The sequence below is a fragment of the Diadema antillarum genome, unplaced genomic scaffold, assembly GCF_040938485.1.
Source record: "Diadema antillarum isolate AM-2024a unplaced genomic scaffold, OU_Dant_1.0 scf00000026, whole genome shotgun sequence".
Taxonomy (NCBI): Eukaryota; Metazoa; Echinodermata; class Echinoidea; order Diadematoida; family Diadematidae; genus Diadema; species Diadema antillarum.
The window spans coordinates 1,392,014-1,413,925 of NW_027270915.1; the positions used below are offsets into that span (position 1 = coordinate 1,392,014).

General features: G+C 38.5%; 1 protein-coding gene across 1 annotated transcript in view; it reads right to left on the minus strand.

Annotated features, from left to right (window-relative positions):
- Positions 1 to 201: 201 nt before the first annotated feature.
- The window catches only part of LOC139734381 (protein lin-9 homolog), a 31,607-nt gene continuing 9,896 nt past the window's right edge, over positions 202 to 21,912 (minus strand). Inside the window, 8 exon segments of the mRNA XM_071645173.1 lie at positions 202 to 1,141; positions 2,469 to 2,563; positions 4,228 to 4,407; positions 18,061 to 18,186; positions 19,429 to 19,509; positions 20,597 to 20,631; positions 20,634 to 20,731; positions 21,630 to 21,712. Of these exon segments, the coding sequence (XP_071501274.1) occupies positions 1,039 to 1,141; positions 2,469 to 2,563; positions 4,228 to 4,407; positions 18,061 to 18,186; positions 19,429 to 19,509; positions 20,597 to 20,631; positions 20,634 to 20,731; positions 21,630 to 21,712 (801 nt within the window). The 3' untranslated portion in view covers positions 202 to 1,038.

Genomic DNA, 21,912 nt, shown 5'->3' on the forward strand with positions numbered 1-21,912 from the left:
CTTTTTTACCAATCCCTAATATTACAAGAGACCCGACATAACAAAAAAAACAACAATTGTTCAAGCTATTGTTATGGCCTCTATCAAAATGCAAAGTAAACCAAATGAAAGTGAATGAATATGAATATCTGCATTTTCAAAGTGTCAAGAAAAAATTTATCTAGTTTTATATTTTTTATTTTTAAATTTCATCTATATTTTTTTTATAGGTTTTCATTGTTTTTGTTTCAGTTGGGTTTTTGGCAGTTGTCAATCCTCTCTAAGCAGAAAAGGACGCCCTCTATAGTACAAAATATTTGTCCCGATCACCTTTGAACATTTGGTGTGTAACTCTACACATAACTCATGTTCAGGACATTTAATAATCATATCACCCTTCCTTTCTGTCAACAAATAATCTTACTAAGAAGGTGTGTGTAATTGAACCAACAGTTTTTGTATTCTCACTTCGACAAAAGAAAAAAGAGGAGAAGATCAAATCAAAAAGCTGTTCTTAAAGTTACGAACAACATACGAACGACTAATAATCAGTTCTGATGTACTATACTTATCAGAAATTTCAATAATTCAGCACAAGAACTGATTACCAGTCATTCTTAAGTCGTGCGTAACTTTAAGAACAGCTTTATGAAACACGCCCCTGGTCTTTATGATGTAACAGCAACTCTCGTCCATCACTGTGAATTCCTCAGGGTCTGCTCTGAAGACTACCATTCCTGGCCGTCATGTTGCTGACGAGGGCACACCACCTTAAACCCTTTCTGTGCCACGGGCTTTGAATGGTGTTTCCTGGGCTACGGGGTTTTCTCTGTCAATTTGCAATCAGAGCATGCAAAGGGTTAATTGAGGCTAGTTGTGCCTCAAAGGAGACAAACCACCTAATTCCCTTGCCTTCCCAGTTTGTACGTTGCCGGACAGCCGTGATTTATTAAGCCATCATTTACATTACAGATGGAGTGCAGCATCCAATAACCAGACTGGTGAATGATCCCATCTCTGCTCCAATCCCAGGCAGTCTGTGTACCTTCAATACAGCGTTCAGTACGGTACGTGGCGCTCTGAGAAAGCATGTAGGTTACCCATCTGGCTCATACCACTCTGTATGTGGGCGATGTGTACCTCCACGTTGTTCTGAAAGCACCTGTAGTAAGAAGAGGATCCAGCAGATAATATTTTATTAAAGGTACTTTTTCACAATCTACCCAGTCTGGAAAATTTGAGCCGAGGGATTGAAGTTGTACGGTGCACTCCCGTTATAACGAAATACTCGGGGCCGGTAGTTTTCTTTCGTTATAATGAAATTTCGTTATAACCGAACAAATACAATATATAACGAAAACAAGGAAACCACGAATATATATCATATTCTGTTTGCTGAATACTCATACACTGGAAAGCTATGTGAAATGTGATGGGATAACTGTATTACAATAATACACGCAAGTTCCCCTCAGAAACTGTGCGTGACACAAGGAGCGAACACACAGTGGTGAGAAGCGTTCACCCACGCAGAGACGCTATCCTTGTTCCGCTACGTATTTTCGAAAGCAATTCGCATTTCGTTATAACGGAGCACATTTCTTTTGTTTTTCTTTGTCTGTGGCGCTCGGAAATTTCGCTATAACCCTGTTCGTTATAAGCGAATTTTGTACCATAGACTTTAATGGTGATAATTTTGGGACCAGAAGATTTACTTCGTTATAACGAAATTTCGTTATAACCGTGTTCGTTGTAACGGGAGTGCACTGTACATGTATGTATGTCGGGAAAGTCTCTGATACTGAATAACTATGAACCTTTGACGAAACTAGGGTTGGAAATGAATAATGAAATGCATTTTAGTGACCATATTTGCCACACTCATTCCCCGCCCCCCCCCCCCCCCCCCCCCCCCCATTAACAACAGTGCCAGAATTAAACTACTCCACAAGCACTTTATTAGCATGATATTTGTTAATATATCCCTTGGGAGTAAACGGCTCAATTCTCAAGGATCATATGATAGCATTCTGATAATGCATAAATTTACACATCGTAATGCCAGTCAATCTGCAAAGTTCAATTTCTATTTTGTTTGTTTTTGTTTGAATAAATCGAACAACCAAAAAAAGTTTGACAATGTCTCAGGCCCTTTTACTAATAACACTGCTGGTTATACGTACCAACCTGATTTTATTCCTGAAGTGTAAAATAATCCTCCTCTGTTCGTAAGCCAAGCAGCTACCGGTACTTGAATTTAATGAGTTTAGGACCAGTTTAAAAACAAAACTCACATTTTTAATCAAGAACACTACTGAGTTTGAATAATGTTATGACAGGAATTTTGTTATGCTTGTATTTTAACAGTTGCTGCACAAATTAAATGTCCTTTTGTTATAAACATAACAAATGAATACACTTTACTATCATCAGAACAAAATAAACTGCATATCATGCTGAGCATGAATGACTGAACAGCAACCACTCACTTGAGGTTTGAAGGATGAATCTTCCTCTTCAGATCAGCGATGGATTCGTTCAGGGAGCTGTAGCCGACGGAATTCATGTCACCTTTGGCCAGAGACTGCAAGACAAAAGAAGACGACAAAGAGGGAAAACTTTTAAATGCCGTTCTCCTTGAGCAATGGACCAAAACAAGCAAAGTTCATGGCGGAGAGAAGACAAACATGTGTGATGGTTTCTGGTTGGTTTGCTGGCTTTGAAATGTCTTTTTGTCTTTCTCTTCCTCCCCCTCTATATTTGAATCTTTTGAAAAGCCTACAGACGTTCATGAAGCAGGCTGGAGCATTTAAAAACAAACAAAAAAGTCTGATAGTTGCATAAATACAGTGGACTCCCATTATAACGAAGTCCTCGAAACCAGCGGTTATCTTTCGTTACATCGATTTTTTTTTTTCATAACCGAAACAAATAAACAATAAAAATACAAAGAGTGGATAATGTTGTGGGCTGAATTTTCACTTCGTTGTGACCAGAATTTTGTTAACCTGTGTTTGAGATAACAGGAGTGCACTGTATCAAGCTATTATAATTCAGCCAAAACCGAACTCAAATGATAACAGGACCTCCAGATATAATATTAAAGATTTCACAAACACCAACGTCATCAGTTTTATTATTTAAAAATATCTTTCTTGAAATAAATTTGCTAGAATGCAGAGAATGCATGGTTGCAGTTATGAAAAATATGACTATTGCAGGATAATAAATTTTGTACTATCTAAGAGACCTCAACATTAGTAAGAGAAAGAATATCTGTCAGGGTTTGGAAGAGTAAAAAGAAAATTGCATCACTGGGATGTGTAGGTCATCGTGCACTCGGTGTTCATCAACACAATCAAAGAGATATTGTGAGGGTGATGAGATATCCTTTTACTCAGTATTCATGTACTAGTATTCATATTGATGCTTCAAGCATTATTTTTTTTTTAATTAGAAAAACTTCAAAACTTTATACTGTAAAACATGATATATTCGCGGCATAAATTTTTCACGAATTGGTGCTGATGGCCTTTTTTGCGGCATGAAATTTTCGCGAACTGCCACCAGCATTCAATGCATGTAGTGTAGACAAGAACTTTTGCGTGCATTTTCATTTCACGAATCTTGGCGCTCGCGAAATTAAAATGCACGCGAACATTCCTCGTTTTACAGTAACTTTCATCAAAACATGCCCGTCAAGTCTGACACTGCCTAACAGGTTAGTTAACACAAGTGAGTCCGATTCATAAGACTGTTTTGGCTATCATTTGATGAATGGCCAGAAGCAAAAACTTTGCTCTCGACGAGTGACCGATAAAAAAAACTCTCTGACAGTGGAATTGGAGTACCGTATAAGTGGATATTTTGCGCGCCTAATTTTCTGCGCTCAGCAGGGTAAGAAGGTTTTGGGTTTTTAATTCCACGGAATGAAGACATCAACTTCTGGAACATATGGCGAGCAAAAACAATTTCGTGCTTTTATTTTTGCGCTAGTTTTGGGTTGCTCGTAATGCGCAAAAAATTTCAACACCCCTAAAATTTCCACTTTTACAGTATTATGCTTGCAAAATGGTACTCTTTCTTTTCAGACTAAGTTTACACTGGTTGAGAATTTCCCTCAAAGACTGGTGTCCAATTCCCCTTTAACCCATGGAGGATGAGCTGATTTTGCTCAAACACACGTTGCCCATAGACACCTGCCCAAGTATACTTGGGACTAGTCTTCATCGGGTTAAAAAACCATACCTTGATTTGCAGCATGAGTGAGGTAAGGCTAGCGATGAGGTCGTTCAGTCTTGGGCTCTTGATGGACCGGTCTCCCAGAACAAGGTTGGCATCGTGCACCATCTGACTGGCCTCCTGCTCGCATCGCATCCTCTCCTCCGAGGGCTGGGTAAGTGGAGGCAGGCCCTGTTCAGGGGCAATCTGGACAGGGGAGAACAAGACCAGAGACAGCCTGGAATGAAGACTAGTCCTTACTAAACAACTTGATGCAAAGCCTGCTCAATGTACCGAGCTGGGTTGACTTTAAATACAACATAAAATGGGACAAGAACTGGCTTGAACACATCTAGTTCTGTAAAATTATAAATTCTTGCTTGCATGAAACTTTTGTATTTTGCGAGGAGCCAAGATAAACATATTAATGCATGTGGAAGTTTTTGTCTTGAAAGCCAGTGGCATATCAGTAAAATTTTCATTGCTCGAAAAAGTTGCCCTTGGCTCAAATTTTCAAAATTTTCAAGCCAAGAATGTTTGGTTTTACAGCAATGACTGCAATATGGAAAAAGAATAACAAGGCTACTGATATTCTAGATAAGACATCCGAGATAGTGACTGATTTGAAGAAATTGTTAAATGTTTATAAGGGAAACAACTTTAAACTTACAGGCATCAACTATGGATTGCAGATGCCTCGTGAACAAAAAATGACAGACACTAAAACAACAACCCAATGGATACAGGTACTTCTTTGAAAATATGGACAGAATCTTTGAAACTCTTCCTTTCTCCTATGATATTTTAGTTTTTTTCACACTTGTGTACATCTCTCAACACATTTGACAGTGAAGCTCAAAGACGCTTCTAACCAAAATTGTCAACCCCGTTCCAGACACGTTATTCCTTTTTTTGCAACTAAAGGTGGTAAACATTGTCCCACTCCCACACAGTTTTAAACGTTAATGTCAAGATCTTAGGGAGTACAAATGATTGGAACAATAGCAGATTTGTTTGCCCAGGGTGGCCAATGAATGAAATGTCAGTCTTGACAACAATTTCAAAAAGTAATGTCTATTCAACCATCCATAACATACACTTCTGAAGCAGTCTCTATTAAAATACAATTAAATGTACCCTTTTATCACCAGGCGTGGCAATGATAAGGCAGCACAGCATTCATCCAATCACATGTGAAATTCCACTGAAGCTGTTTGCCATTGTTGGAGCTCAACTGAACAATCGCAGTTGCTTTTATTGCCAAGTGATACAACCAGTATTTGAATTAGACAGTATACATCACACCTCTTCAAACTTTAAATTAAAAAAAAGAGAAAAAAAAATTTGCAGTTCATCTTTTTTCAAATGAGTTACCATCATAAGAGAGGCAAAGAGAAATCTCAGGAAGACAACAAAAGGGGAAAGAAATTATTTAAAACATTGAAACAGAATAGGACAAATAAGAAGATATATAAACAAATACTAAGACCGGCATGTGAATACTTCTACACAAGCACCATGTGGTACTAAATTTGTAACTAAAGACGATGCTGAAGCTCTTGCTGAGCAATCAAAGACAAAAATAATGGACAATATTCCCGAGGCACGTTGTCTTTAGGACACTTTTCAAAAGCAAGCTTCGAAAATGCATGTAGCACTACTGTCATTTAAACAATTATGCAGCACTTGTATCTGTACTCTCAACGTTTGTGACATGATTTATGGTTTGGCGTCACACTTTGGCTGTACTGTACCTTGGATTTAGGCCAGGATGCTACATAAAAAACTACAGTCACCTAAACTTACATGTTCATGGCTACTTTCGACCCATACAAATCTATGGCTGGATATGAATTCAAATACATTAACCCACGTCAACCACCTGAATATGATTCAAAGGAATCTTTTTCCGCTTGGCTTGATTTGATATTTACCAGGCTATCAAGCAATGTTTACAAATCCTTAAAATACTTGTCGAGCATGTGTGCATGCAATCCTCAGAAATGTTCCCACTGCTTAGTGTTGTGGATTGACCAGGAATGCTGCGCACTTAAAGTGTGAAGAACAAGATTTTGTCTACAAAGTAAAGAAAGTCTCTTTAGGCGTTTTCACATCAGCCCGATAAAAATCCAAGCTTGAGATATTTTTTAATTTCCCAAGTCAGAAAAATAGCACGCTATTTCGAAACATCGGGCTGATGTGAAAACGCCTTTTGAGAGAAATCGGGTGGATTCATGCAAATTTGGAATTTTGGTTTTTCTTACAGCATTGCATATATATATCCAGCTTTAATCCTGCCAGAATTGTGCTGCAAAAAGTGTTTGCCCGATTGCCTGGGGAAAGTGAATTCCAAGCCGAGCAAATATTTGTAACAATGAGCAAAAATACCTGCCCTAAGCAATCAAAGATTTGAAGTCACTCTGTTTTTCACTTGTCCCGCCTTCAAACTCACGAAGTTAACCATACAGAGGCCCAAAGATAATGACTGCGCAGTGATGCAACACATTTGAAATCAGTTATTTTCCCTCAGCAATTTCCCAACACTTACATAAAGATGCCTTAATGCAATACAACACTAACATTCAATCACACCACGTTTGTTACTCCCGTGTGTTTAAGCATGTGTATCACTTGCATAAAGTGTGCTGTTTATTCAAATGAATGCATTCAATCAAGCCCTTGACATTCAAGCAAATTTTCTATCTAGGATTTATAAATTTGTAAAATATTTTTGGAATCTTTCTTCCGGCAAGTTAGATTAAAATTCAGGCAGGTTTTCTACAGCTATTTGAAAATCTGCTTGCCCAACTGGGCAAGTGGTAAAAGAAGTAATGTAGCACCTTGCTGGTATGGAGGGTGCTATGATTTTATTCATCCACTTGCTTTAAAAGAGTTTAGCCACATTACCCACTAGTCTCTCCCCCCCCAAAAAAAAAAAAGTCAGTCAGTCCATTATTTCAAAGCTACAAACTACAGAGCCCATTACATTTAGTGATTGCCTGAACATGACAGCTGTTGAGGCAATCCTAAAATATTCGATCAGATAATAAATAAATGCATTATACTTAGTCACAGTCTAGTATGTTTTCCAGTATACTTCCTTTTACGATTTTATTCATATTATTCCCACCATAATGCCATATTTCTAGTTCAAATGTGCTGAATGTTAAATCAGTTTGTGTCTTCTTTATTTTATTATAGGGTATATTTCTACAGAAACTATGCCAAAAAAAAAAATGTACCATCATTATCATTAACAAGTTTATAAAAAATTAAAAGAAAAAAGTCAACTATGGTGTGTAATGATTTCTATTATTTGTTTTACCATTTTTTTTCCACTGGTCTTTTTTTGGTTTGTTTATTTGTTGTTGTTTTGTGTGTGTGTTTTGTTTTTTGTTTTTTTTTGGGGGGGGGAAGAAGGGCAGTAAGAGTAAATTGAAAATGTGTAGACTATTGAAAAAATAGTAAATAAAAAAATATATAGTTACTGATAATGTACGTTAAGTCAAGTTACAACAATAGGTGCAACTGTATCAGCCTTTATGAAAAAAAAAAAGAAAACAATGACAACAAAGCTGTCAATATTAGGCTAACAGTACAATGCATTTACAGACACACTGTGCAGTAGAGATATTACACATAACCTGACAGGCACGCCAAAAAGCAGGAGAAAAAATAATTTGAAAGATATGCGCTCATTTCCCCAAACAGACCTTGAATTGTGCAAATTTGAAAGAAAAAAAAAATCATCTACAACATGCCTGTTACTAAGTGATTCATCCCATTTCATATCATAATCCATTATGACGCAAGAACAGGTTTCCTGGCTATTTTCCAAACGAACGAAAGAAACTACATTCCACTACATAAAGGAAAAAAATAAATATGCAAAGTTGGCTGTCCACGCACGAATGAAGAGATTATTATTTCATGAGTCAATCACATTTGGAGAGCATGACCAATTTTGATTGGCTATCACCCAAATGCACAAATTGTGAATCTGTTTCCTGATTGGCTGAAGGGGTTGAGGGCAGCGCAGGTGGCAAAGGGAAACTAATTATGCATCCGATTCTGATTTGACAATACGCGAACGAGCAGCGAGCTTGTTTGATTCTGATTGGTCCAATCCAAAATCACATGACCAACAACAGCTACAATTTTGACATGGAAAATTATGATTGGGCTACTTCAGGGCCGGCCGAGAATGATGCTAGCGCCTAATTAGCATTTCTCGGCATAATTCCCGACACAAAGGATCGCGCGGAAGTCGACCGCGCCTTTGCAGTGGTGCCACGTTTTGAATTTAAAGGGCCATTTGCATAAAACATTCGATCCAAAACCCGACGCAAAAAATTCGAAGGAATCTACTGATCCTTCGCAGTCGACGACAATCCTTCTCGACACATTGGAAGCGAACGATGTAAATCGAGGGAAAAGCCTATATTGAAATTTGGTATTTAGCTCGTAAAATCGCCGTCCAGGTTTCCGGTTTATTTCGAAGGCGTTAGTACAGTGCATTGTTCGTCACAAGATAAACTGCACTGTGCACAGTTAATGTCCGACAGCGGCAGAAAAAAAAAAAAAAAAAAAAATGTCGTTAGTGCAGTAAAGAACAGGAAATCCCATTAGACGGGGTCAAATTATTCAACTGGTGTGAAAATACATTTCAAATATATTTTCAAATAGAAAATTATCCAAAAATAGCATTATATCTTTTAACTATCAGAGTTCTGTTCACACACACAAACCTGAAATATAACACATGGGACTACGCTCGACCGACTCGAACAGCAACGACATGCGGGCTTTGTGTTGATTTGCACAAGCTAATCTGTGATACAAAGAGAATTACGGAACAACTGATATGAAATTTCCGTACGGAATTGAGCGTTTTCATCAGATAATTACCACATTAATGGAATAGTCGTCACTTTGATCGGATTCGAAGCCATTTTCGTCGATCTCGAGTTCAGCTCGCGAGATTTTCACGGGCCGGTAGTCCTTACGAGAGGATTTCCGCGAACGCTTCTTCACTGCTTGGCCCATGGCATATCCACGACAATCGTCGCGCGATATGCTCGTCGACTGCCACGATTTGCCTCCGTTTTCGCACTCAGCTGAAACATTCGCTACCTCGGAATGAAACTGGAACTCAGCTTCCATAATATATCCACAGACATGGTCATTATCTCCCGCCAAATTGAAGCTCAAAACACGAAACGGTCATCATATTACGTACGAGTCGCAGACGATGCGGTGGACTCTCGCACGACGGCCCACCACTACATACGGCAAACACAAACGCCAGCTAGCAAAACACAAAGCCAATTTTCATCGATCTGACGGAACAGGGGGCGGGACTTGAACGAAGTCTTATCGTCGACTGTAAGCGCGTTATTCAAAAAGCACTTATACCGACCAAAGCATGTACGTGTTGGGGAAAAAAATACATTCGATCATTACTTACTTTCAATTATATTCTTTCCGTATTACTTACTTACCTCGTACTGTGTATGTACATGTACGGCGAATAATGGCTAGTATTCTAATTCACTGCATGCATCCTGAACGATATAATCCCACAGAGCTTGCACATAAAACAGCACAGACCAATTCAAAGAGTGAGGAAGTATTAAACATTCAACTTTCAAAGAGGAAAAAATAAAACCAACGACTATGTTCCTTTGTCAAAACAACTAATAGAATACTTTATACTTGGTACCTGCAGGTAATCAAAAATAAAAAGCTGAAACAAAGAAATTAGAGCCTACTCTAAATATGAACGGCATCATATTTGGAGAATGTGTTTTAGAAAATTACTATTTAAAAGTTTCCATTATCAGCACAATGCGCATACCATAGTCTGGTTCGTGGGACTCTATGATGCACTCAATCCCTCATGTTGCTTTTCCTATCTTCCTCCCCCCCCCCCCCAATAATAAACACAACATGGAAATAAAAACCTAAAGTGCCTACATAAAATACACATACACACAAACGCAAACATAAGAACATACAAAAATAGGCCTCGGATATATATTTCAGTCTTACTTTCCCCATTATCAGTTTTGTAGATGGTGTTTTTCATCAAAAAAAAAAATCATTTCCCAAAATATTTGTGTGCTATATTTTTTTTCACAACAGTCCAGTTGATCTCCTCACCAACATACATTCTTTTTCTTCCAGTAAAGTACAGACCACCGTTGATGTATTACTGTAAAAGTGGATATTTTCGTGTGACTAATATTTCGCGTTTAGCCGGGTCGGAAGAGTTTCGCGTGTTTTTAATTCCGCGGAATCAAGACATCACGCACAGGCACATACTTCTATGGCAAGCAAAAATATTTGCTTGCTTTTATTTTTGCGCTAGTTTCTGGTTGCGCGAAATGCGCGAAAATTTGAACACCGCGAAAATTTCCACTTTTACAGTATCGTACTTGTGCTTGTCAAGTGCCCATATTTTATCATTTTGCAAAGAAGTTCATCTTTATCATCATTTACTCAAATGCAAGTTCACTCTATTTTCACTTTGACTGTCATATTCTTGTACATAGCAAAACAGTGAGAGTATAAACGACATCAAACACAAATGCTCACAATTATGGCATCTTTAAACATTTTTGCATTATCGAAGAACAGTCACATTGTTGAGCACATGCAGTATGCAAATTAGATTGAGTTAGAATGTTATAGATTAAATAAGAATGGAACCTCTATATAAATTGTCTCACTGGTTTCTAAAAAAACACATTATTCTCAATATGTTTTATCTGACCTAAATTAAACTTTTACTGTTTTTTTGTTTTACTTCCCATCTAAACAAGGGAGCTTGAACTCAGAAAAAGATTTCAATTGCGATCACATAGCAGCAACGATTACTTGGGAAAGCATAAAACCATCACACGTGGACATGACCATCCATTGGTCTGCTCATGCCTGAATAAAGACAGAGTGTTTTATGAGGTTACAGTTCATTATTCTGAAGGTCTGTTATTCTAAAGGTCTGTTATTCCAAAAGAATCTTTATTCCGAAGGTTTGTTAATTCAAAAATGAAATAAGGTTTCAGAATAACGAACAGCACCCGTTTAATGAATAGGATCCGCTCCAAGGTCTGGAATAAACTGTCTCAAACTGCGCAAGTGCTAGGTGCTACAAAAACACTTGCCAAATTGCCCAAGGCTAGAGAAAAACAAAGTCAGGCAAGCATTTTGGAACAAGAAAAAACTGCTTACTGGAATTGGGCAAGTACAAAGTTTTGGAGCCACTTTTTTTTTTCCATCCCCCCCCTTCAAATCCGAAGTCAACCATATAGAAGCCCAAAGACAAAGACTGTTTGAATAGTGATGCAACACACTCTAATTTCACATCACCAACTTTCCAACACTTGAATGTGAAAAAGCCCCAATGCAATGTAACACCAATAGCTGACTGAACCAAATCTGTTCCTCCATTGTATTTAAGCATGCAAATCAAAGTGTGTTGTTTATTCATATGATTGTATTCTATTCAGTCCTTGACTTATAAGTGATTATCTACATAATTTTCTTGTATTTAGGGGGTCAATCCATGTCAAATCATCCAGTGCTTGTCACCCGACCCCCTCCGATTTTCTTTAAAATCGCACCAAATGTTCCCCAAAGTGTCTGACGGAAAATCCCAAAATATTTTGCCCCAAGGTCAATTGGTTGCTAAGATACAGCCTCACAGAGCAACCAATGCGCGTTCCAAAATATTAGTTAAAAGAAAATTATGCATTTTTGATTGATTGTGGAAGCATAGATATTTATGTAAAAGTGTTCATTATCTGGAAATTGAGAGAACTTTATAGTCTTTGCAAGAAAAAGTGACTGTGACGCGAAATTGACTTTTCGTTAACGTGCACGAGGTCACTGAAAATGGTGTTAGATGTTAATTTTGAAAATTTCAATGCATATTTAGCGGCTAATATCTTCTACATTTTATCACCTCAGAATCTAAGATATTATGCTGTTGAAGGCTTTGACTTACTCAGTAATTTTGAAAAAAATCAGCGGATTCGTACTCACCGTTTTTACGGAGAGCGCCCTCAAAGTTGACAAAAATGAAAAATGTGTCAAATTCAAGGTCACGGATCACCCTTCGTCCCACCTAAAATAGCATCAATTTTTGTGTATTGATAGACATTTACCTACATTATCTTGGGTTACCAAAGAAATTTTGGTACCGAAATGTTAAATGGTAAATTCACCCCACTGAAAATGGTCGTAAACGGCCGAATTTCCATGTAAGATCACATGAAGAGTTTGTTTGCAAAAACCGATAAGTCCATATCTGCCAAATGGAGATATTTGCAATTAAAGGTCAAGAAAAATAAAGAGAATAATAAGAAAATTGTTGCTTCTTTTGATCATTTCTTAAAAATGTACCTTTATATGTAGTGACCAATATATCATTTAAAAGGTATTATTTTGCACTTTATGACAGAGATCATACTTCAAAATCTTCAAAAATGGACTTATCGGTTTTTGCAAACAAACCCTTCACATATTGGGTTTAGAGGACATTCTCTCAATTTCCAGATAATGAACACTTTTGCATGAATATCTATGCTACCACAATCAATCAAAAATGCATAATTTTCTTTTAACTAATATTTTGGAATGCGCATTGGTTGCTATGTGAGGCTGTATCTTAGCAACCAATTGACCTTGGGGCAAAATATTTTGGGATTTTCCGTAAGACACTTTGGGGAAGATTTGCTGCGATTTTAAAGAAAATCGAAGTGGGTTCGGATGACAACTATTCTGAAAATTGGATGATTTGACGTGGATTAACCCAGGGAACTTTTTTTTTTTGGGGGGGGGCAAGTAAAATTCATGTTTGGGCGAGTGTTCTGCAACCATCTGTCCGTGAAAGTCTGCTTGCCTGACCAGTCAAGTGGTAATAATAAAAAAAGGTTACCTAGCACCTTTCTATTAAAATGACTGAACTCTTATTCATTGTTTACGTGTGTGCACCAAAGGAGGGTGGTCGAAGCCTTGAGGAACTACCAGTTTTCTATACACAAACTACGCTCACAACTCCAAACCCCATGTATTTCAAAATGTATCAAACTATGTAATATGTTGGCAAGCTGGAGCACATTTAATTGATAAATGATTTGAGAAGAAATTAAATAAATTGGTATCTGTCATGTAAACAGATTATATAAATATTTATATTTCAGTCTGTGAAAAAAAAAAATGACCGTTCGTTAACAAAATTATCATTTCGTGGACGAAATGTTCATTTAGTTACAAAATGTTGTCATTTCGTTACAAAATAAACATTTCATCGACAAAATGACTGATTTCGTAACGAAATGTTCCATGCGACACTTGGCGCTCCATTGTTTTTGTCCATGGTTTAAACCATGGTTTCATTTGTACCACCTTCGTGAATTCTGGCCAAGGAGTCCTTGTGGCTCAGTGGATAAGACTGAACTGCCAATTATGAGGTTATGAAGGTTATGAGGTTATGAAGTCTTCTAGAGCATACTTTATCCTCATTGCCTAGGAGACTTAAAGCCATCAGTCACCGTGGGTGCTTGCTTTCATATATCAAAAAACATTCAAGGCTTCATCAGCAGTCAAGTATCAAAATCATTTCTGAAGCATTTCAAAGAAAAAAAAAATCAAATATGTATACATGTACACACACCCACATTCACACGCAAACAAACAAACATGATGATAAACAGAACATTGTATGTTGCATCTTACCTGTACAGCAGCACATTCCCATCATGTGTAAGGTTTGTTAGCCTACTGGTATTTTTCCTTTGACCACACCTGTACGCACTCATCTCGTAAGCACATCAATATCTTACCTCTGAACATACTTTGTTTATGTGTTGATTGTAATATGGGTTTTAAAACATGTAGCCAATTAGAAGTGCTAAAGTGAATCATGTGTGCTCAATTTATGTTTTTTCACTAATGCAGGGGAGTGCAAAAAAATGTGCAGGAAAAATCCAAAACTGCTTTGCCTATTATCCTACGGCAGATTACTGACTGCTCCAGGCAAAAGGCCGTGCTTACGATAAGAACCTGCAAAATCACCTTGATTCACAGTTGTCTGCACGGCCTATCACAGAGCAGCCCCATTGCATCAAAATGCAAAGTTTTACAAGCTGATGCCATAGTGCACAGACCCATTTTATAAAACAAATAATTCACATGTTTAAGGTCGTGATGTTAGATAAGACACATTCCAATATCGGGTATTGAGTATTCACAATGTTGTGTACATTGCACCAAAATACCCTGGAGTGTGCTGCATCTTCATTATAAATGTACTTTCTCTTCTGCATTATTTGCATAATTATTATAATTTATTAATTTCATGAATGCATCGATTCACTCTCTTCAAGCTAAAAGCTGTTCATGACGCGATATTCCATTGACATCTGTGATATATATTTCTCCTCCCTAAGCAGCTGTTAACCCTTTTGTATGCTTTGAGTGCCATTTAGCACAGAAACAACATAGCATTGTACAAACTCTCTTTTATATTAAAGTCCCTGGCACAGAAAGATTGATATTCATTAAATGTCTCACAAGTAAACAGTGTCGTATGTCACCTCCTATAGCTACCAGGGCTCGACACTAACGGTGGCCCGGTGGCCCAGGGCCACCAAAAATGCAACCAAAATGCCACCAAAATTTCAGAAATGAAGTATTTGGTGGCCTGATCGGGCCACCAAAAAAGGTCGGATGTTTTCCTTTGGGCCACCGAAAATAAAAGTTAGTGTGGAGCCCTGGCTACTGTACGCTGAAATATTTTGCAGAGGTTTTATGCTTGCCACCTACAATCTGTAGTGAGACCAGTGATGTTTTCAAAATTAGTGAAGTCCATAAGAGGGTATCTCACTGAGCTGCGAATGTTTATGAGCGTAGCGAATTCTAGGGAATTTTAAGGTTCATTAACAGTTGCAATTCAATTTGCAAGCAATAGCAATTATTACATTCACAAACAGTTTTCATTGTTGCAAACAGTTCTTCTCATCGTAAAGCAATTTTGAACATGTTCAAAATTTCTTTGCGACGAGAAAAATTGTTTATAAACCCTGGTGAAACCTAAAATTCCCTAGAATATGCTACGTTCGCAAACATTCACCGCTCAGTGAGAAACCCCCTTTAACAATTCCTCCCCATCTTGCAGAGTAACGTCTCTTGGCTGAGCAAATCAGTGACTTTGCTTCTTAAAAAAGATTTTTTATTCTAATTCTTCCATTGTCATTCTCAATCATAAATTCAACCAATTGCAAAATTGTATAAATAAATCTGAAATTGTAAAATAAATGTTGATATAACATCAACATATATTTTAAAATATAGTATTATATGTAGTTGCAGAATTTGTCCATGCAGTGAGTATTTTGAGACATTTGTATGTGGAAGTATGGCTATGTTTGCGATATATTAGTACACCTAAGCACAATCTCTCACAATGGGAGCAGTGTGTGTATTAAAGTATACGTTTACTTTGTGTATGTATTGTCTGGTAATGAATTTAATATGTTATCCCGTCATTTGACAAATTTAATTTCTAGCATGTCTACCTCTTTGTGTGCCATATTTGAACATCTGCCTCCGCTCACGGTTTGCCATGTTCGTGCATTATGCTCAAATGCACAATTATGAACAGACCGACAAATACGTCACATTTTAGGCCACATATATATTACACTGAAAGTGTGGTGGGCCATTATATCCCTGACACCTAATAGCATTTACATCACAGAAAAGCTACTTGCAATTTTCTCTACAACTTTGCATTTTGGCCTTTCTAGCATTAAAACTTCTATAAACAGTTACATGGCTTTAAAAAATAGAGCGTTTTCCAAAAATATTCAAGGGCAGTGGTCTCAGAATATTACTGGAAGGAGAGAGAAAGTTCTTCAATCTCATTGGTTAAAAGCTCTGTGTGTGTGTGTGTGTGTGTGCATGTGTTCTTTTTTATTGTGTACTGGCCACACATTGCCTCATTACAGGCTTTCAAAAAAAGTAGGAATAAAGTAGGAACAAAATCTCTAAAAAAGTAGGAAAAAGTAAGACATGAGAGTGAAAAACTAGGGCATTAAAGAAAAAAAAAGTAGGAATAAATCAGGACACGTGCAGGCTTTTTGGAGTAGTTTTCGTTGATACTCACCAGAACTCTTGATGCTACATGTAAATCTTAATTTGTACTCACAACCCTGCTGCCTCAGCCTCACTTTTGCTCCTTTGGAGAGCCTGGTAATTTTGAGCAATGATGAGAGCTGGTTGAGCACTGCTCCAAGTCCTAGGCTGCAATATCAGTGGGATCAATCACATCTGCACAGGAGCAAAAGCTGAGGCTGGCAGCAGTCTTGTGGTTGATTGGTGTGTGTTATCCCTCTTTCATGCTGAAGAGGCTCTCCCCACCAGTAAGGATCTGCAACTAGAGTCTACTCAGCATTTCTGAATATCAGCTATTCAAGTAGCCTTGCACATTCTTTTTTTTTTTTTTTTGCGGGGTTTTTCACCAAAAAGTAGGAAAAAGTAGGATTTTGAGCAAAAAAGTAGGAAAAGTAGGGACAGCAGTAAAAAAGTAGGAAAAAGTAGGAAAAGTAGGGCCACTTAAAAGCCTGCTCATTGACAATAGCCTTTGCAAACGTGTTACTATGCACTTACAGCATTTGCACATTCAGTATAGAGATGCTTATTGGCCAGAGATGCTTATTGGCCAGCAAAGCGTGCATACTGGATTCCAGTACATATCGCATGCATGGCTGGAATTACTGGATGCAAGGCACAACTAGCCATGCACCTGTGGCAAGCAAAAATGAAATGCATCCATTAAATTTGACATGCATCAGTTGGTGCTATCGGACATATGATTATAGATAGATTTCTGTCTAAAATTTGTCCATTGTTCTACTACCAGATGATGCACATGTCTTTCCATGAATGATGAGATATAGTGTGCATGTGGCAACTGTGGAATCTCGTCTAAATCCTTCAGTTTTGCAATGTGAGTAAAACGATTCAATGGTCATCTTATGCACACAATTCCATCTAAAGCACTCAGATCTGTGCATCATTTGCACAATGGGTGATTTCAAGTTCCGTGCTAGTGCTAGCCCTCAAATAACAGCGTTAAATTGAGCTCCAACACCGACGGTCAGATTAACGAGGCGATACCGATCAAAATTATTGATCACCAACACGTAAGGTGTTGGAATTGCACCACCGTTAAGTCCGCGGGAATAGGGTGACGAAAAAAATGATGGCGCGTGATTACAGTCAAATATTAAATGATGTAGCCAAAACTGCTTAGTTTAAGACACGTAATGAGAAAGACGGATTAAAATGTCGCTAATTTCATCCATTCCTCAAAATACAACTATCATAATTTTGCTCCATTAGCCATGTCTAGAGTGTTTGTTTACATTTACGTGGGCGACCACTGAATTAGCATAGACTTTGCATGTAAAACGAGCATCTACTTACGGACGTAAATATGGGTCTCGCAAAGCTACGCTAACACCAGCACCGAACTTGAAATGACGAAAATGATAATCCCTAGGGCTAGTGTTAGTCAATAGGGAAAAACACGTAAATCGCTAACACAGACGGCTGAGCTCGGTTCAGCAGACGAAATTTAACACCTAGCCCAGCACCAACTACCGGAAATACGTCATAATTTTGAGGTTAACTCTCAACACCCACGTGATTTCAAATTCAGTTTTATCGCCAGTGCTAGTGCTGAGATAGCACTAGCACTAGCACCGATCGTGAAATCACCCAATGTGCCTCATCAAGAGTTTAAGCCACGGCACACAAAGAGTAAAATAATTGTTTCCATCCATACAGTACCTCTTGACAGTATTTCTGGACTCCTTGTAGATATTTGTTCAAATCCTTGTTGAGGCGGTCGACCTGTAAGACGATGACGGCGTATCTCTGCTGGAAATCCTCTGTGAACGGCTGTCCTATCGATTTCTACAGCACAAAGTAAGCATCATTCGCAGACATGATTTAGACATACTTATTTGCATACCAAAACTCAACTTTTAATTCAGCAATGAACTGTACATCATGTTTCTGATCAGGTTGCACATAGTAACAAGTGCATATTTACATGGAATCGCGATGACACAATTACAGGGTTGTCAACACAAAGACATCAAAATCATGTAGATTCAAAAAGATAATATGGGTGATGAAATAAACGTCACCTACATCGCATCCACAGGGATCACAGAAAATAAATCCGTCCAACTTCCAAGAATATCAAATTACACAATGGAATTATTACACACATAGTTATATCCATCTTGGTTGGTACTTTTCTCTGACTTAGCCAATTTTTCAACTTGTGCAACTTGACTTTTAGATATGCGAAGTCGATATTACCTGCGACTTACATGCATCACAACAGGAAGAAACTAGAAAAGCACTCTGAGAGCGCAGACCTCCGCCAAGCATGCAGCTCATTTCCAACCGCACTGATCTTGTTTGAGATCAGTGATTTCCACCCATACGTACTGCATTGTGTGCTGAAAGCCGCCTGATTTCCCAATATAGAAGCCTTTGTTACGTCATAAACCCTCAGCTGCACAGCGCGCCTCACCCTAGCAGAAACTAGAGCATGCACTTTAGTGCGTGCAAGCAAACCTCAAATACGCGCAGCCTGAACTCCCTCTTTCATTGACCCTACCAGCCAAAATATCAAAAATCCTTCATAAATTCCCTAAAAATTCTCAGATCACTACCAAAAGTTAATCGTTTGTTACTTGTGTCATTCTAAACCTTTCCTGCAAGTTTCATCACAATCCGTTCACTACTTTTTTAGTTATTTTGCACACGGACAAACAAACGAATGAACGAACCAACCAACTAATTAACAAACAAACCAACGATAACGAAAACATAACCTCCCCCCTTGGCGGAGGTAATAAATTCCTTATCAGGGAGGATTTCATATTCTCTTTCCAGGACATGTAAAGAATTCAGTGCAGGATACCTCCTGGCAAATCAGGGAGAATTGCCAGCTTTGATCATGGCCAAGTCTTCCCATTGGTGCAAGTTTAGGGGAAAGTACCAATAAAATGACAATCTATGTCGTATAATTATAACCTCACATTAGATGTAGCGAATCTTTTGATGAATGTATAGAAAAGAGGGATGCTTCAATATTTAGAATAAAATACATCAAGGTCAACTGATTGCTGGTTTGCTTACCATTCTTTCTGCTTCTGTGTTCATCTCCTTCAGTTGTTGAATCAAGTCTTTCTTGTAGCCGAGGATTTTAGACAACTTTGTCTGCAACAAAGGAAAAGCAAAAAGCAAAAAAAAATTATGAATGACATACTTGCTATGAAGTCTTGCAATCTATAGTTGATGCTTCCACATAAAGTGACATCTGTTCTGAGATTTACACAAACACTCATTGTAACACTAACAGTCACCCTCATCCTTGCCATGATCCTTAACTGACAATGATATTGACACTGACACTGACACTACTTGTTCTACCACTCACACAACGCTGTACTTTGCAGGATATTCTGGTGTCGAGAAAACAAGCTCTACTCTTCAAGTAGTATCACTGATCGGGGTAAGAGATGGAGGGGGAGAAGGGGGACGAAGGGAAAGAGGAGGAGGAGGGGAGGAAGAGGGGGAAGATGCGAAGGAGGAACGGGAGGAGAAAAGTGAGGCAGGGGAAGGGCACGAGGAAAAGGAGGGATAGGAGCAAAAGGAGAAGGGTATTAAAGGAGGGGAAAAGGAGGAGGAGGAGGAGGAAGAGAAGGGATAGGAAGAGAAGGAAGATGAAGGGAAGGGGGAGGAGGGGAAGGGGAAAGGGAGGAGGAGGGAGAGGAGATGAAGGAGAAGGGAGAGGGGAGAGGAGGAAGAGGAGGGGAAGGAGAAGGAGGAGAAGGGGAATTGAAAGGAGGAGGAAGAGAAGGGATAGAAGAAGGGGAAAGGGGAAGGGGAAGGGCAGGAGGGAAGAGGAGATGAGAGAGAAAGGGAGTGGAGGGGAGGAGGAAGAGGAGAATGGGAATGTAAAGATGGAGATACATAGGATAGGAAGAAGAAGGAGAAGGGAAGGGGAAGGAGGGAAGGGAGGAGGAGGGAGAGGAGATGAAGGAGAAGGGGAGGAGGGGAGGAGGAAGAGGAGGGGAGGAGGAGGAGGTGGGGGAGGAGAAGGAGGAGAAGGGGGAGGGAAAGAAAGGGGCAGAGGGGAGGAGGGGAGAGGAGAAAGAGGAGGAAGAAAGAGGAGGGGGAAGAAGAGGAGGAGGACGAAGGAAGAAGGGAGGAGATGGGGAGGAGAAGAAGGAGGGTGGAAGGGGAAGAGGAGAATTTTTGGTCCGGGGAAAGGAAAGAAGTATGACAAATAATTGATACTTACCACATGGATAAGGAAGGAGACGGGGAATCCCCCAGGGTCTGTTCCTCCCCACCCTGGAGTTTGCCCCTGAGTGGGGAGAGTCCCAACATGGGGTCGTGCTCCAGGCCAGGTGACAGCATCCCGCCAGGACCGGTTCTGTTAGGAGAGAAGGGGGCACAGGTTGCTGACTTCAGGATTGAAATAGTGGATGAGTCTGCCCTGACTTGTTTTCATTGATATGAAATGAGTTTAAAGGGACTGTACAGTACTGGGTGAGGTGAGGATTCAGCTTGTAACGGCTTGCGAGATATTTAGAAACCACTCTATGAAATATTAAAGAGCATACAATTCTAAGGGGAATCAAAAGTTTGATGACAATCGGTTTTGAAATGACTGAGATATCTAAAAAAAAGGTAAAGCAAGGAGATCCTAATAAAAGTCGTGGCCTGTCAATTTTATTAAGATCACTCTTTGGATGTCTCAGCCATTTCAAGGCTAATTTTCACCAAATAAACATAGAATCTTCCTTGAAATTACATGTTCTTTCATAATTCATAAGAGGTTTCTCATTATCTCACCAACAAATGTTATAAACCTGAATCCTCACTTCAACCAGTACTGTACAGTCCCTGTAATTACAATTAACTGAATTGATCTGAATCCCACTTTATTGAACTAATGTGTCTATTGTCCATTTGGAAATCTGCTTCATACATATTCTGTTGTGATCTATATCTTTTTTTTTTCTTTTTTTGCTGTTATCAAAAGGTCACTCCATGTGTAGAATGTACATTAACACATTACAAAATACTTTATTTTTATGTGATTTCTCTTGCATTTTTTTCTATTCAATTTCTCAAAATTTGAAACAAAATGTTAGAGCAATATGTTCTTGAAAAGTTGTTTTGCGAATCAAGACATTGAATGTGTAAATATACAACGGGAAGCAATACTGTCATTGCTACATATGTTTACATACTGACATCGAATGCAACACTGATTAAATGATGTAACAATACCATTTTCATTTTGGTGGCAAAAAGCAGTAACTCACCTGCGAGGGGTGAAGAATGTGGGTCTGGGTCTGTGTTTCTGCAAGAAGGACGATAGTGGCACTGTCTCTTGTACTTCAGTGCTCTGTATGAAAATCATTACAATAAAAAAATTAGTGAGAATTGTAATAACACTGCTCAGCATCTTAAATATTTGTTTTTTCTTCATTATGGTTAACGCAAAGTCTCTATAAAATATATATTTTTGACTCTGTATGTATCACATATTACAAATACAGACATTTTTGCATATTTTGTGCTCCAACGGACAAGCATGAAAGTAAG